Source organism: Numenius arquata, chromosome 4 (genome assembly GCF_964106895.1).
Source record: "Numenius arquata chromosome 4, bNumArq3.hap1.1, whole genome shotgun sequence".
NCBI lineage: Eukaryota > Metazoa > Chordata > Aves > Charadriiformes > Scolopacidae > Numenius > Numenius arquata.
In genome coordinates, this window is record NC_133579.1 from 3,161,641 (window position 1) to 3,176,319 (window position 14,679).

At 46.6% G+C, this 14,679-nt stretch overlaps 2 protein-coding genes across 2 annotated transcripts in view; one reads left to right on the plus strand and one right to left on the minus strand.

Moving 5' to 3' along the window:
- Nucleotides 1-12,611, plus strand: SBSPON (somatomedin B and thrombospondin type 1 domain containing). The gene is made up of 5 exons (XM_074146478.1): nucleotides 1-217; nucleotides 9,430-9,624; nucleotides 10,483-10,573; nucleotides 11,355-11,531; nucleotides 12,239-12,611. Exons 1-5 carry the CDS (start codon nucleotides 1-3, stop codon nucleotides 12,354-12,356), a joined length of 798 nt encoding a protein of 265 aa, XP_074002579.1. The 3' UTR covers nucleotides 12,357-12,611.
- TERF1 (telomeric repeat binding factor 1) overlaps nucleotides 12,203-14,679 on the minus strand; it is a 25,151-nt gene continuing 22,674 nt past the window's right edge. The window contains exon 10 of the mRNA XM_074146477.1: nucleotides 12,203-14,280. Within this exon, the coding sequence (XP_074002578.1) occupies nucleotides 14,122-14,280 (159 nt within the window). The 3' untranslated portion in view covers nucleotides 12,203-14,121. The remainder of the gene's footprint in view (nucleotides 14,281-14,679) is intronic.

A 14,679-nucleotide genomic window follows, 5' to 3' on the forward strand; every position in this document is an offset into this window, starting at 1 on the left:
ATGGGCGGCGCGGCTCTGTCGGGAGCCCTGTGGTTGGGTTTGCTTTGGGCCGGCAGCGGGGCCGGGGGGAGCTGCTCGGGAAAATGCTGCGAGGGTCGAGACGCCGCTTGTGTGGGAGAAGGATGGAGGGAGGGAGGGGGCTACGGGACCTGCTACTGCGACGGAGGATGTCGCCGAGCCGGGGATTGTTGCCACGATCACGGCCAGGAGTGCCCGGGTAGGTGCGTGTGTGTGTGTGTGTGTGTGTGTGTGTGTGTCCCCTGCTTCGTCCTGTCCCGTTTCCCCCGGCCCTGGGGGGGCTCGGGGTGGTCCGCATCCCTCCGAGGGGGAAGATGGGGGGCAAAGCTGAGCGGGGATCCCCCTGGATACCCTTTGCCTGTGGGTGCTTTGGGGGGCTGGAGGTTTTCCTGGGGTTTGGAGATGGGTTCTGGGGGGGGGTGGGGGGGTGGGGGGGTGAGGGTTAAGGGTCTGGGCTGGGAGGGGGCTCTGCAAAGCCAAATTCCAAATTCCTGCCCGGTATCACCAGCCTCGGGGCGGGGGGGGCATGAGCAGGGAGCGGGCTGGGGCTGGGTGAGGGCAGGAGCAGGCACAGGAATGGGAAGAGGGGCTTGTCCCACAATTAGGCATTTTCCAGGTGCCTGGGGTTTGCCCGGCTGAAGTTATTTTCCCTCTAAAATGCCACGTTCCGCACTTTTCACTCGCGCTCATCCCAAATCCGCACGGATTAGAGCGGGGATGAAGGATTAGGGAAGACAACGGGGGGGATTCCTTTAGCACCGCCTGTGTCTCTGAGCTGACTCCTCACGTCTCACCGAACAAATATCGAGGAAATAATGGGGGAAAAACCCCGGGCGAGGTTTTTATCCTCATTTTTAGGAGCAGGAACCAGCAATGATCAACCGTCAGGGCAAAGGACTTGAAAAACAGCGCAGGGGAAGGAGTGAGAGGGTCTTCTGCCAGGCTGGGGGGGGGGGGGGGAGAGGTGGCTCCCAGGGGAGCAGTGACGAGGAGGGGAAAGGGTCCCAGTGGGACCCAGCAGCCTTGGAGGTATTTACACCCCCTCTTTTCCTGGTATTTCTACCCTTCGTGGTCCTCACGATTTGCCCTCCCTCCCTCTGCCCGCGACGCGGGAGGCTGCCCAGGCTTTGCAGGTGCAGCATCGGCCCTCAGCCAGCCTGCAGCCACCAAGTCACGAGCCTCCGCTGCACCGTCCTGCTAATTAGGGTGTAATTAGCAGGCTCAGCGCCCTGCCGATGTAGCCACGTACAGCTTCGGGTCCCCGAGCTGCCTGGTTTGGGCAGGGGGAGTAGGGCTGCCGGAGGGCGTAGGACCCGTCCCAGGCGATGTAAATCCACGCAGAAAGACTCTGCCGAGCAGAACTCCCACCCCAGCTCTCCAGAGGAGACGAGGTCAGTTCTCTCGTCGCTAAATAATCTCTGCAGAATAAGCAAAGGAGAAAAATAAATGTGCGCCACGAGGTCTGACAGAAGGTAGCACCTTTAAAATTAGCTTCTTTTTTTTTTTTTTTTTAACATACTGATGTTTCGTTCAGCTAAATCAGTTGGGGGAGAGGTGACAGGACGCTTGTCGTTCAGTCACAGCACATTGCGTCTCTTCAGTAAATCAAACGGCATTTCTAGAGAACAAGTCGTATGAGGAGAGGCTGAGGGAACTGGGCATGTTTAGTTTGGAGAAGAGGAGGCTGAGGGGGGACCTCATTGCCCTCTACAACTCCCCGAAAGGAGGGTGTAGAGAGGTGGGTGTTGGCCTCTTCTCCCAAGGGAATAATGACAGGACCAGGGGAAATGGTCTGAAGTTGGGGCAGGGGAGGTTTAGATTAGATATCAGGAAGAATGACTTTCCTGAGAGAGTGGTCAGGCACTGGAACAGCCTGCTCGGGGAGGTGGTGGAGTCGCCATCCCTGGAGGTATTTAAGGAACCTGTAGACGTGGCACTTCAGGGCATGCTCTAGTGCCCGAGACTGTTGGGTTGTGTCTGTTTGTGGGTGGGTGTGGGGTGGGGTGGGGTTGTGGGCGTTTGTTTTGTGTGGTTTTGGGTTTTTGTTTTGGTTTTGGTGTTCTTTTTTTGTTTTGTTTTGTGGTTGGACTCGATGATCTCAAAGGTCCCTTCCAACCAAGAAGATTGATTCTGTGATAGCCAGGTGCGATAGGAGAGACCCAGTGAAGGTGTGCAGTGCTGGCGTTACACGGGGCTGTGATCTGACCAAAATCGCTACGCTGTGCAACAAGCAGCTCAAACGTGTGCTCAGGAAGCGCTAGTTGAGACACTTTTCTTACCATGACTTCTGGCATCTGATGATGAGGTGGTATCTTTTGTCTCCAGCTCAGTGGTGGTCGCCTCGAAATGCGTGATGTGCTTGTGCTGTCTCTTGTCCTGGACCAAGAGCAGGTTGGATGGGTCTAGTGGGAGGTGTCCCTGCTCTGGGGTTAGAACTCGATGATCTTTAAAGTCCTTTCCAACCCAAACCGTTCTATGATTCTATAAAATCTCTCTGTCTCTCGTTCCTGCACCAGAGCTGGAACTGGACAGTCTCTGTTGGCCCAGTTCAGGGAGCTGAACCTGCAGGAAACTCAGTTTTCTCTTGTGCAAGCGCTGATGCTGGTGTGAGCGCCGGGAGCAGGACGTTCTGCATGGGTGGGAGCACGGGAGGACAGGATTTTGGCAGCCTGGCGAGATGTTCCTAGAGCTCATACTTCCACAAACTACAAAACCCAGCACAAGAAGTCATTCTTTTGAAGGGCCAATGATCGTATATACTCTTTTGCGAGCAGCCTGTAAGTTATGTTTTTTTCCAGTGGGAGTTTGTATCGACTTCACTGGAAATTTCAGAGTTGTTTTTGTTCCTGTTAGACGTCGAGGTCTCACCACTGAGCGTTTCTAAATTCTGTCCCCGTCTTTAATGACACCAGGGGTGTTTATTGGCATAGTTCACTCCGAAATACTGTTTTGAAGGTAGAGTTCAAAGAATTTTAAAACAGGAACGTGAGGAAAGGCGACCAGTGGTTCTCGTGCTACAGCTTGTTCGCCAGCCTGTTCACCACCCGTGCTCTCAGCACCCTCTGCAATGACATTTCGTCCTTTCGCAAATATTTAACAGGACAAAGTATCTGGGGAAAACGTAAAGTGCCTCAAGTATGTGTAATCAAGAAATGTGTCAGGACACTGGTGAGGCCCCACCTCGAGTGCTGTGTCCAGTTTTGGGCCCCTCACCACAAAAAAGACATTGAGGGGCTGGAGCGTGTCCAGAGAAGGGCAACGGAGCTGGTGAGGGGTCTGGAGCACAAGTCTTGTGAGGAGCGGCTGAGGGAGCTGGGGGTGTTCAGCCTGGAGAAAAGGAGGCTGAGGGGAGACCTTCTCGCTCTCTACAACTCCCTGAAAGGAGGGTGTAGCCAGGGGGGGTCGGTCTCTTCTCCCAAGGAACAGGCGATGGGACAAGAGGAAACAGCCTCAAGTTGCACCAGGGGAGGTTCAGACTGGATATTAGGAATAATTTTTACACAGAAAGGGTTCTTAGCCTTGGAATGGGCTGCCCAGGGAAGTGGTGGAGTCACCATCCCTGGAGGTATTTAAAAGCCGGGCAGCCATAGTGCTTAGAGACATGGTTTAGTGATGGTTTCTGTCAGTGTTGGGTTGGTGGTTGGACTCGATGATCTGAAAGGTCCCTTCCAACCCAGGCGATTCTGTGGTACTATGATTCTATTAATAATACTAAAGCAACGCTCCAAAATAATAGAAACCACTGAAAGGAGGGGCGTCCTAAAGCTGCTGATGCCGTGGTTAATGCCTAAAAATCATAGTAGTTCTGGTACTCTATAAATAGACTGCCCAGCAGAAGTCCATGGGCTGATGAAGGTATGTCCAAGGGGTTTTAAATACATTTCCATATAGTTCTAACAACGGAGAAAGAATATTCTTGTACACAGAGAGCATTTTAAATGGGAACTACTGTACAATGAGAAAGTCCGAAAAAGGAATGACCTTGTCATTTGAATGGAAGGGGTTCCTCTGCAGATCCTTATACATTACCCCATACGTTGTGCAGTGATTCAATGAAGATACTGTCAGCCTCTTTCTTCCAGAGATGGGAAAAAATTAGATAGAGTGTGACTCAGAAAAAAGTAATCTATGATTCAGTGTTGTAAATGGAAAAAAAACCAAAAAAGCCCTGACCACTCAAGCTTTGTTTCATAGGATAGCAATGTAATTTCTCTGTGTATTTTTGAACTTCCAAGTGTCTCGTCCAACCTTCCACATTTTGGTAGTTGCCTGAGCACAAACACTGTCCTTCAACCAGGCCAAGTGCAAGGTCCTGCCCCTGGGTCACAGCAATCCCAGGCACAAATACAGGCTGGGAGGAGAACGCATTGAGAGCAGCCCTGAGGACTTGGGGATGTTGGTGGACAAGAAGGTCAACATGAGCTGGCAACATGCACTGGCAGCCCAGAAAGCCCCCTGTGTCCTGGGCTGCATCAAAAGCAGCGTGGCCAGCAGGGCGAGGGAGGGGATTCTGCCCCTCTGCTCCGCTCTGGGGAGACCCCACCTGGAGCACTGTGTCCAGCTCTGGAGTCCTCAGCACAGGAAGGACATGGACCTGTTGGAGCAGGTCCAGCAGAGGAGGGCCACGAAGATGCTCCGAGGGCTGGAGCACCTCTGCTGTGAGGACAGGCTGAGAGAGTTGGGGGTGTTCAGCCTGGAGAAGAGAAGGCTCCCCCTTCCAGTACCTAAGGGGGATACAGGAGAGATGGGGAGAAAGCCTTTATGAGGGACTCTTTATATAAGATGAGGTGGAATGGTTTTAAACTGAAAGAGGGGAGATTTAGATGAGATATGAGGAAGAAGTTCTTTGCTGTGAGGGTGGTGAGACCCTGGCCCAGGTTGCCCAGAGAAGCTGTGGCTGCCCCATGCCTGGAGGTGTTCAAGGCCAGGCTGGATGGGGCTTTGAGCAACCTGGTCTGGTGGGAGGTGTCCCTGCCCAGGGCAGGGGGTTGGAACTCGATGACCTTTAAGGTCCCTTCCAACCTGAACCATTCTATGATTTCGGTTCCTTTGACTTGCATCCTTCTCATTATTTCAGTGAATCATCGTCTGCCATCATTGTGTTAATTAAGCTGGACCCATAGTAACATAGAGACCATAAAGATGTAGCTGTGGGTCCCTAACACTTCTTTTTGTATTTCAAGAGATGGCACCATTCCTTTTATGTCAGCTCTGGGACCCATCCTCTGTCACGCTGGGGAATTTGACATCTTTCCAATGAGGCACAAAACTGATGTTCTGTCCCTTAATAGCTGCTGGGTACTGACTGCAAGAGAGATGTCATTATCCCACTGGCTAAATTCCATTCTAGCGACCAAATATTCCTATTATTCCACATGACTAAGGCAATTCATAATTCTTGTTTTAAATCCTGATGACCATAAAATTGCCATGTCTTGCTGCAGATGACCAATATTTAACTGTCAACTTGGTTTAATTCCATGAAGACGTGAAATCATCGCTTTATTTGTTATGCAGCTACTCAGTCCCTTGGGGAGTTTTCTGCATGGAAAACATGATCATAGAATGGTTTGGGTTGGAAGGTACCTTAAAGATCATCCAGTTCCAAACCCCTGCCCTGGGCAGGGACACCTCCCACCAGACCAGGTTGGTCCAAGCCCCATCCAGCCTGGCCTTGAACCCCTCCAGGGATGGGGCAGCCACAGCTTCTCTGGGCAACCTGGGCCAGGCTCTCACCACCCTCACAGCAAAGAATTTCTTCCTCAGATCTCATCTAAATCTCCTCTCTTTGAGTTTAAAACCATTACCCCTCGTCCTATGGCTCCCCTCCCTGATCAAGAGTCCCTCCCCATCTCTCCTGGAGCCCCTTCAAATACTGGAAGGCTGCTATGAGGTCTCCTTGGAGCCTTCTTTTCTCCAGGCTGAACAACCCCAACTCTCTCCACCTGTCCTCACAGCAGAGGTGCTCCAGCCCTCTGAGCATCTTCGTGGCCCTCCTCTGGACCTACTCCAACAGGTCCATGTCCTTATGGAGACCCCAGGCTCCAGAGCTGGATGCAGTACTCCAGATGGGGTCTTATGATGCTCAACTTCATGTTATCTGCTTACCAAGGTGCTAATAGGGGATTTAAATGATGTGGAAATTCTTCTGCAGGTCAATTCATACAGCCAACTTGGGAAATAGTCAACAGATAGGAAGCTGGGCCAGATGACACTTGCTGTCCTTTGGGTACTGTAGGTAGAACTGAGATGTGTGATCAGGCATTGAAGTCTATGCTTGTGTTACTAAATAAACTGGGGCCAAGGACTGTTCTCTGGCTCTGCAGCCGAGTGAGAAAGACCGTGATTTCCATACTACATTTAACACTTGTCCCGGTTATCCCATGGTGGGGTCTAAGACATTTTTGGTGTCCCATCACTGTTTTTCTTTTTTTCTTGTTCTAAATGCTTGAAACAAATGTCTGAAGGATGCGCTGCAACACGTTAGAAGTGGTGCCTTCACAGTTGCAGAGACTGATACAAGTAGGTGACTAGTGGTTAAGCTGTAAAGCTTCTTGGGGATTTAATCTCTAACCAGGAAATATAAGGGAAAAATATCGAAAATGTGATATGTTCCATTACAAGCTAATGGGAAACAGAAACATGGGAAAGGAAAAAACTTCATTTAACTAGATAATGAAACTCATGACCCAAACTAATTCCGAAACAATTTAAGATTGCCCAACCATTGATTATAACATGTATTTTGCACCATTGTCTAAGTGTCATGTTGAGGACCTGCCTTTATAAAGAAGTGGAAAAGCAAAGTAAAATGTGATTCACACTGCATGGAAAATAATGTTAAGCCTATTTACCATGTGCAATGAAAACAAGTCTTTGAAGAACTGTGGAATTACCATATCAATAAGAAACCCTAATACTAACATAGGCACCTTTAGGTTTTTATAAGCCACTATGTGCTAGTGTTTCAATTACGTGACATTAATTATAGCTTTATCGAATAACCAAGCCCATCCGAGGACAAAAAGCAGCTAATGATATCAGGGAAAGCAGTGTGGACCTGTGCTGCAGTGTTGTGACTGCTTGTCTCGTTCCACGGTTAAGGAAAGCTGCAGACCAGGCCGTTCCCCGCTCACCCAGCAGCACGGGAAAGCCGGTACAGGCAGAGGACATTCACAGAATCACAGAATGATATGGGGTTGGAAGGGACCTCTGGAGATCATCCAGTCCAATCCCCCTGCCAGAGCAGGGTCACCCACAGCAGGTCCCACAGGAACGTGTCCAGGAGGGTTTGAATGTCTCCAGAGAAGGAGACTCCACCACCTCTCTGGGCAGCCTCTTCCAGGGCTCTGCCACCCTCACAGGAAAGAGGTTCCTCCTCATGTTTAGATGGAACTTCTAATGTTCCAGTTTGTGCCCGTTACCTCTTGTCCTGTCACTGGGCACTGCTGGGCACACACTGGAGACACACATTGATGAGAGTGGAGGTGGCCCAGAGGAACGCGGCTGCCCAACCAGGAGCACCGACCAGGCGACCTCCAGGAAAAGAGGCTACTGTAAATGGACCACTGGTCGGATTAAATGTCCTCATAGGCCACAGGTTGAGGACTACTCATGTAGGGAAATGACTGCTTATCCTCAGAGGATTCTTCCTCTTGATGGATGCCCATGTACAAGACATTTTTCTTACCTGTTCTTTCCACTGCTCTGCCTGCCGAGGCTGCACAGACTTGAACTTCCTCGTTGGGACAACAGTGTTCCTGGAGATGAGGCTGAGGAAAGTTCAGTCTCATGGAGACACCTGAAACAGCTGTGTGTTTTTTACTGTTGCGTACAGTGTTAATGGACAAATAAAGTGAAGACTTGGGTGTTACGTAGCTTCTTGCTCAGGAATAACGCGTCCACCATCTGTTTCTGTATTCTGGGGATATCAGACTGCAAAACCTTTTCTTCCATAGTAGATTATTTGTATGCACCTGGAAGACATCTGGCCTATTGCCTACGCTTACGTTGGCAAGGTTAACGCAGAGCTACTGGTTTGCCAGAATATAGATGAGAAATGCAAGAAGAGGGAGAATTATAAATCAGAAAAATGCGTTATCATGCTTAATACAAATGAGAACTGGCAAGGAGCATGCCCTCATTATTAGATGTGCTGCAGGGAATAAAATAAGGAAGGAAATGGCTAGTGGATAACAGGATAGATCTGAGCTTCAGGACAATACTGAAACGAAGAGATGCTTAGTCTATCATTTACATCTCTCCTGGAAACATTACAGAAAGCGACAAACAGGAAATAAGGGCTCATTCTCTACGTAATATGATGATTTAGTTTTTTTCTAAAGAACCTGCATATTATTTAATCAAAAAGGTGTGAAAAGCCATTAACTGGGCTAAAGCTTTCAACAGTTGCCAGAAAAATACTGCAGAATACAAAACAAAGAATTTTTCTTTCTTTCTTCACCTGAGACCTTCAGGGAACTCACCTAATGTATATGTATTTAACAGATGAAGACAGAGGTTCTTTGTACCTCTGACTATCGGGCTGGGTTAGGAGAGACTAAAGGTACAAGTGTACGGTACCTGTGCTATTGATGCTCTGCCTGAGGGAAATGCATTTTCTTAGGATTCAAAGTTTCCTTTAAAAACAGTGGCACTTTCCTCCTAATGTTTTGGTCAAGTTCAGAGGAAGTTTGTGATCCACCAGAACTAAATTTCAAATATCCAGTGGACTATTCTATAGTTGGGAATACAAACCAAAGCATCTTTCATTCTTTCTTCATCTGAGACCTTCAGTGGACTCACCTAATATATATGCATTTAACAGATGAAGAGAGAAGTTCTTTGTACCTACTTTGTAGGTAAAAAGAGAAGTTCTTTGACCTACTGCTAAGATAGGTCAGAGCACTCACTGGTCCAGATAATCCATGAGCTGATCTCCTTCGGGGCTGATGCCGTGTGCTTCAGAAGAGGGTACAGAAGAGCCGCACAGCTGTAGTGAGAGGTTTCCACGAGGAGCTGTTTCTTTCTGGACAAGGGATGGAACAGGGAGCTGAGCACCGCAGGCAGGTTCGAATGGTAAAGTTGAAGATTTCAACTCCTAGAAGAGCACTTAAAACCCGACAAATAAAAGTATGTAAGAAAGAAAATAATAGACGCAGTCTTATTACAGAATCACAGAATGGTTGGGGTTGGAAGGGCCCTCTGGAGATCACCCAGTCCAACCCCCTGCCAGAGCAGGGTCACCCAGAGCAGGTGGCACAGGAACATGTCCAGGTTGGTTTGAATGTCTCCAGAGATGGAGACTCAACCACCTCTCTGGGCAGCTACTCAAATTACTCAAGCTTTTGAGAGCAATTGGGATAAAACAGAAGTCTTTACTCCTAGTAATGTTTTTATCCCGCTTTGCAGCTCTTCCGTGCGTTGTGGGGGAGTGGAGCCACTGGAGTGGCTGCGTAGAACAGTGTCAACCCCACCTGCGGATACGGAGGCGCTACGTACAACAGGAAGCTAAAAACGGTGGGGAACCTTGTCCTGCTCTGGAGCAGAAGGCTGGCTGCCTGGAATACCTGACTTACCAGGGAAAGGACTGCGGCCATGAGCATGGTATTTATGCTCTCTTTGCTTTATCTATACCTTGTGCCGATCAGGGCCTTCATAAATTTTACTGATGTCAATGGACAGGAAAAAAAAAAAAAAAGCATCTGTCTGCAGTCAGCTGGTTAAAAATACAATTCATAGAACCATAGAATGGTTGGAGTTGGAAGGGACCTTAAAGATCACCCAGTTCCAACCCCCTGCCCTGGGCAGGGACACCTCCCACCAGACCAGGTTGCTCAAAGCCCCATCCAGCCTGGCCTTGAACCCCTCCAGGGATGGGGCAGCCACAGCTTCTCTGGGCAACCTGGGCCAGGGTCTCACCACCCTCACAGCAAAGAATTTCTTCCTCAGATCTCATCTCAATCTCCTCCCTTTCAGGTTAAAACCATTCCCCCTCGTCCTATGGCTCCCCTCCCTGATCAAGAGTCCCTCCCCATCTCTCCTGTAGCCCCTTTAGGGACTGAAAGGGGCTATAAGGATCGGAAGGCTGCTATAATCCAAAACCTTACTTTCTACTCTCATGTTGCTCTTTGTCCTATTATTTTTTCCTACTTGGGGTTTTCTTAATTTCTATTAAGTGAACAGCTAGGCTGCATGCATTCCTTCAGTAAGTATCAAATTATCTCCAGCGCATCCTACTCCCTCACAGACCAGATGGTATGAATTTCTAGATGTATTTCTTCTGACTAAGGAGAGAGCGTAGCTGTAGGGAATGGGGCTGAGGTCTGATGTTGCCCACATTTTACCACTTTTTGAGTCAATCAGTCAGCATCACCATCCACAAGCTCCTGACTCATCCACCCGCTGTTACAGGAATTGAAAAACGATTCAGCTGTGCCTTACCGTAACCGCTTTCTTCCGCAGTCCCTGCTTTCATAACTACCTCTGAATACGGTAAAGAAAGAAAACGGCGAGCGGCGTCTTCTCTCCGGCCTTCAGACAAAGGAGAAGCTGGGTAATCTATTCATCATATGCATGTGGGTCATCTCGTTCAATAGAAAATAGCTGGCTGCAGAGAAAAACGCAATTAGATTTGCAATGATTAAACAATAAGCTATAGCTTGTACCGTTTTTCTCTCCCGTGGTTCATTTGCATGTTCTAGAAGTTGTTTTGCTAATTGTCCTGAATTAGACCTTGGGGTCAGGGCGAATCTGAGGATAGCTGCTTTTGAAAGCAAACAGTAAATAATGCTCAATGAATGTATCTCTAAGTGTAAGTCTGAGAACAAAACGGGCTGAATGTGGTCGGTCCCAAGAGACCTTTTTTTTTTTTTTTTTTTTAAATGAATTGACACAAGCAGGAAGAAATTTCCTTTGGTTACCAGTAAAGCCGGTTCTGAAGTTTAAATTACTGGGTCTGTGATGCTCACGATGCTTTCCCCAGAACAATAAAGCTGGTGGGTGTTCTTAACGCCTCGTTTCCATTTGCTCTTTTGGCAGCACAGAATTAAAAACATGGGTTCCCGAGATCTGGTTTTCAACATAATTTAAGAATACAGAACACAAGCAGAAAGTGAGATTATACATAAAACACCGGACTGGGGCATGGAATGAGAAATAGTTTGCATGTTTTTAAGAATCCATTAATTAGGGTCAGAAACAGACTCGTTAGCATTGATGATGTCTAACTTGCACTTACATATCACAGTGGTGGTATTTGTAAAGTGCATTTAAAGCGTACACCTCGCTTGTGCTTTATCTGTCATAGCTAACGCAGAACTTTTCCTTCTGAGCAGGTACTGTGTGGAATTTAAAACGGAATCCCTCTCCCGGCACTGCGCTCTGGAGACGCGGCCCTACGCTCGCTGGATGCAGTACCTGCGAGAAGGACACACGGTGTGCGTGACCTGCCAGGCTCCAGCCATGAACGCCGACACGCAGCGATGCTCTGGAGACGGCCATAACGCAGATGGGTAAAGAAAACCATTTTTCTGCCCTCTCTCCTGTAGCAAAACCCAAGCTGAGACTTCTCGGGGTCTCATGAAAAGCTGCATTTATTATACCTAAAAAAATGAAACAGCTCATATCACTTGTAGAGCTCAGAAGATGTACCCTTTCGGTTCGCATGGAAATAGCTTTTAAAACCTGGATAAAATTGGGAAATAATTTCAGTATAAGAGTTCAGTGCTTTGCGTAATTTATTTGCTATCATAAAGGGATGATGCAACTTCTGTAGTGCAAGAGGTCTTTTTACAGCTACGGGCACTTTTACTTAAAAAGATTACTTCCTGCCATAATCCAAATCTGATTTGGGGTTTAACAGCGGTGGATCGGTACTCCTCTCTCTCAAACCTATACATATATAAACCTTTCTCTAGAAACCCCATTTCTAGAACAGTCATTGTGAAGGTAGACATTTAATATTCAGAACAGATTTTTGTTTGATCTATACATTTGTTAATATACATATACTACTTAATATCTGTACAACCCCCATCCTGTATACTATACCGAGGAATACAGTGCCCGCTTCAGAAAGCGTTTAAAGAGCTAGATGAGCAAATTAAAGTCTTACATTATTAACCAAATCTAATCTTCTGACACGTTATACAACACAACCTAATAACGTGAAATACACAGTTTTCAGTGTTTTAATTCCTCATTTATTGTCACATTTCAGAGGTAAAATCTTACACTGGGAAGCAGTTGGCAACTCTCTGTGCCAAGGAACCTGGAAGAAGATTCGGCAACTGGAGCACTGTTCATGTCCCCTGGTGCATAGCTTTGTTTTTACATGAAAGTTTAAAAGACCTTTAAACCAGCAACAACAAAAAGATTAAGAAAATTAACACCAAAGCCAAGAAAGCTACATCTTTCTGCTGCATTTTCTGGAGCCCAAACGAATTTTAAAGGAGTCGGAACTTTGGACGAAGGATTTTGGGAAACTCTCTCTGCCTTAATACAAACCACTAAGACTGATCTTTGTGTTAGAACAGTAGAAGCGTGTTTCCACCTTTCTGTTTTGTAATTAAAGAGCTAACGTTTCTAACCGTAGTTGCTGCTTTTCCTAAGGTTCTCGTTCTTTACCGGCCAGGGTCCTGCCTACAGGCACTGCTCCTGCTCAGCGACGAGCCAGCCAGACACTCTCAGGTCTGAGGGTAGTTACTGTCATCGTTAAATAGCCAGGGTGAATAAAAACAGCAGTGTGAAAGCTAAAGCCGAATTTCAGTTTAGAACTTGTTCCTTTCCAATATCATCTGGACAGTTGTTTGTACTACAAGTGGAGAAGTATTCTTCCTCCACATCACAGTTTTCCTGTTCAGCCACCTTCATAAAGACTAGACAGCATTAAGGAAGTGGTCTCGCTCAGAACTTCACGTCACTAATACACAGTGTGAACTTTATGGCAGACGAACGTAAACAAAACTTCAGGACTAAAGCCTCGGCTAACATTAAAGATAAATTACTTACGACTAGTTAAAACTGCTCACGTACAATGATTAACTTCGAAACCTGCAGTATTAGAGCACTGGTAAGACTGCTATGCAGATAGCTCAAATCCCTGTTTTATTACCTATTACTCACCGTGAATTACTGTTACAGCAAAGAGGACACATATTGCACTTTTGTACTTGTCACATACCTTCTGTGACTTTTTGAATTGCTGGTTTGTGGCTGCTCTAAGCATTCCTTGCTGAAGGACGAAGCCTCTATTTTATCAAGATCCTGAAATTCACAATGTTTGCTAAAAATATATTATACCGTAAGGTTGAGAAAAGTTACCGTTGAGACACGCAGCATCTCTGCGGAACCTAAAGACTACGGAATGCTGCTGTTTCATGCAGCTCCAAGAAGAAACCACAGCATCTGGTGGCAAAAATGAGGAAGGTGATCTGGCTGAGGTCCTGTCCACAATAAGAGTGTGAAACAAACCTTTGTGATGGTCCTTCACCACTTGATCTTAATGGAAGCAGGCCTCCAAAACAGAAAGCTGAGAGATTATCTTAACATTTCCTGAACTTTTCGGCCTTCAAGAATCTATCCCTTTTAACTGCAAAAAAAGGAATCAGTGTATAAAAATACACATATTTTTTGGTATAACTTACTGACAGAGATGACAAGTCTGACCAAAATTTAAAGTGAAGCAAATCAGATTAGGATGGGTTATATGGCAGGAAGTAAAATGATAAAATACTCGATCTGACTGGAGATACAAGCCTTTAAAAATACAGAACACTCAACTCTTTAGTAGCCTCTGTCGAGCTAAACATGTTGCCAGTCATTTAATACCTCTATATCGTAACTGACCTTTCTTAAATCACTGCAGGCATTGTCACATTTCAGACATTAAGGCCATCTATTGCATGGAGATAAAAGCCAGGCTTTATATTTCCCATCCAAGTGAGCTTACACGAATGTTTTATACTTGTTACTATTTTGTTCCATGTTTCAGGACAGCAACACGGCTGGACAATCCGAGACTAAAATAAGTTATTATTCTGAAAAGCTAGAGCAGGTCCTTGTGTAGGGAAACGTCAGAAGAGTCGGTTCCCGTCGTCCAAATTAGCCTTGGTTGATCCTGCACAGGGTTCTCCACCGGTCTTTCAACATGACACTAGTTCGGTTGTTGAAGTCACGATGGACCAAAATTTTAGCCCAGTTACCCACTCCAAACTCCTTTATTCCAGATTTCAGCGCCAAGTCTTCTTTATAAGTCCATCTCTAGGGGAAAAACAGAGAAAAAGACCAGCTATATGAACAGAGAAAGGTATTCATGTAAGAACTAAGCTTATAGTGAACAGAAAAGCAAGTTTTTGGACAGCTCTCTAGTTATTACAGCGTACAGATGTCTGAGGGTAAGGTCATTTTGATTTCTTTTGAGCACCATAACTTGACACTAAACACAGCAGAGGTTACCAAGTCAAGAGTTACAACACAGTAGCAGAAACCTCCTGAAACAAGAAGCATATGCTTCAATGTTCACAAGGAGGAAAAGAAAAGAAAAGAAACCAAAACATTAGGCAAAGTTTTGTTTCAGTCCAAACATGCTTTCCAAAATTGTATTTTATTATCTGATTGAGTCAGGACAAACCTTGATTGATCCCAGTATGCATCACAAAT

Coding starts and splice junctions, on each gene's coding strand:
- SBSPON (XM_074146478.1), top strand. CDS start 1: ATGGGCGGCGCGGCTCTGTCGGGAGCCCTGTGGTTGGGTTTGCTTTGG. Junction 218..9,429: donor TCACGGCCAGGAGTGCCCGG/GTAGGTGCGTGT, acceptor CCCGCTTTGCAG/CTCTTCCGTGCGTTGTGGGG. Junction 10,574..11,354: donor TCAGACAAAGGAGAAGCTGG/GTAATCTATTCA, acceptor CCTTCTGAGCAG/GTACTGTGTGGAATTTAAAA.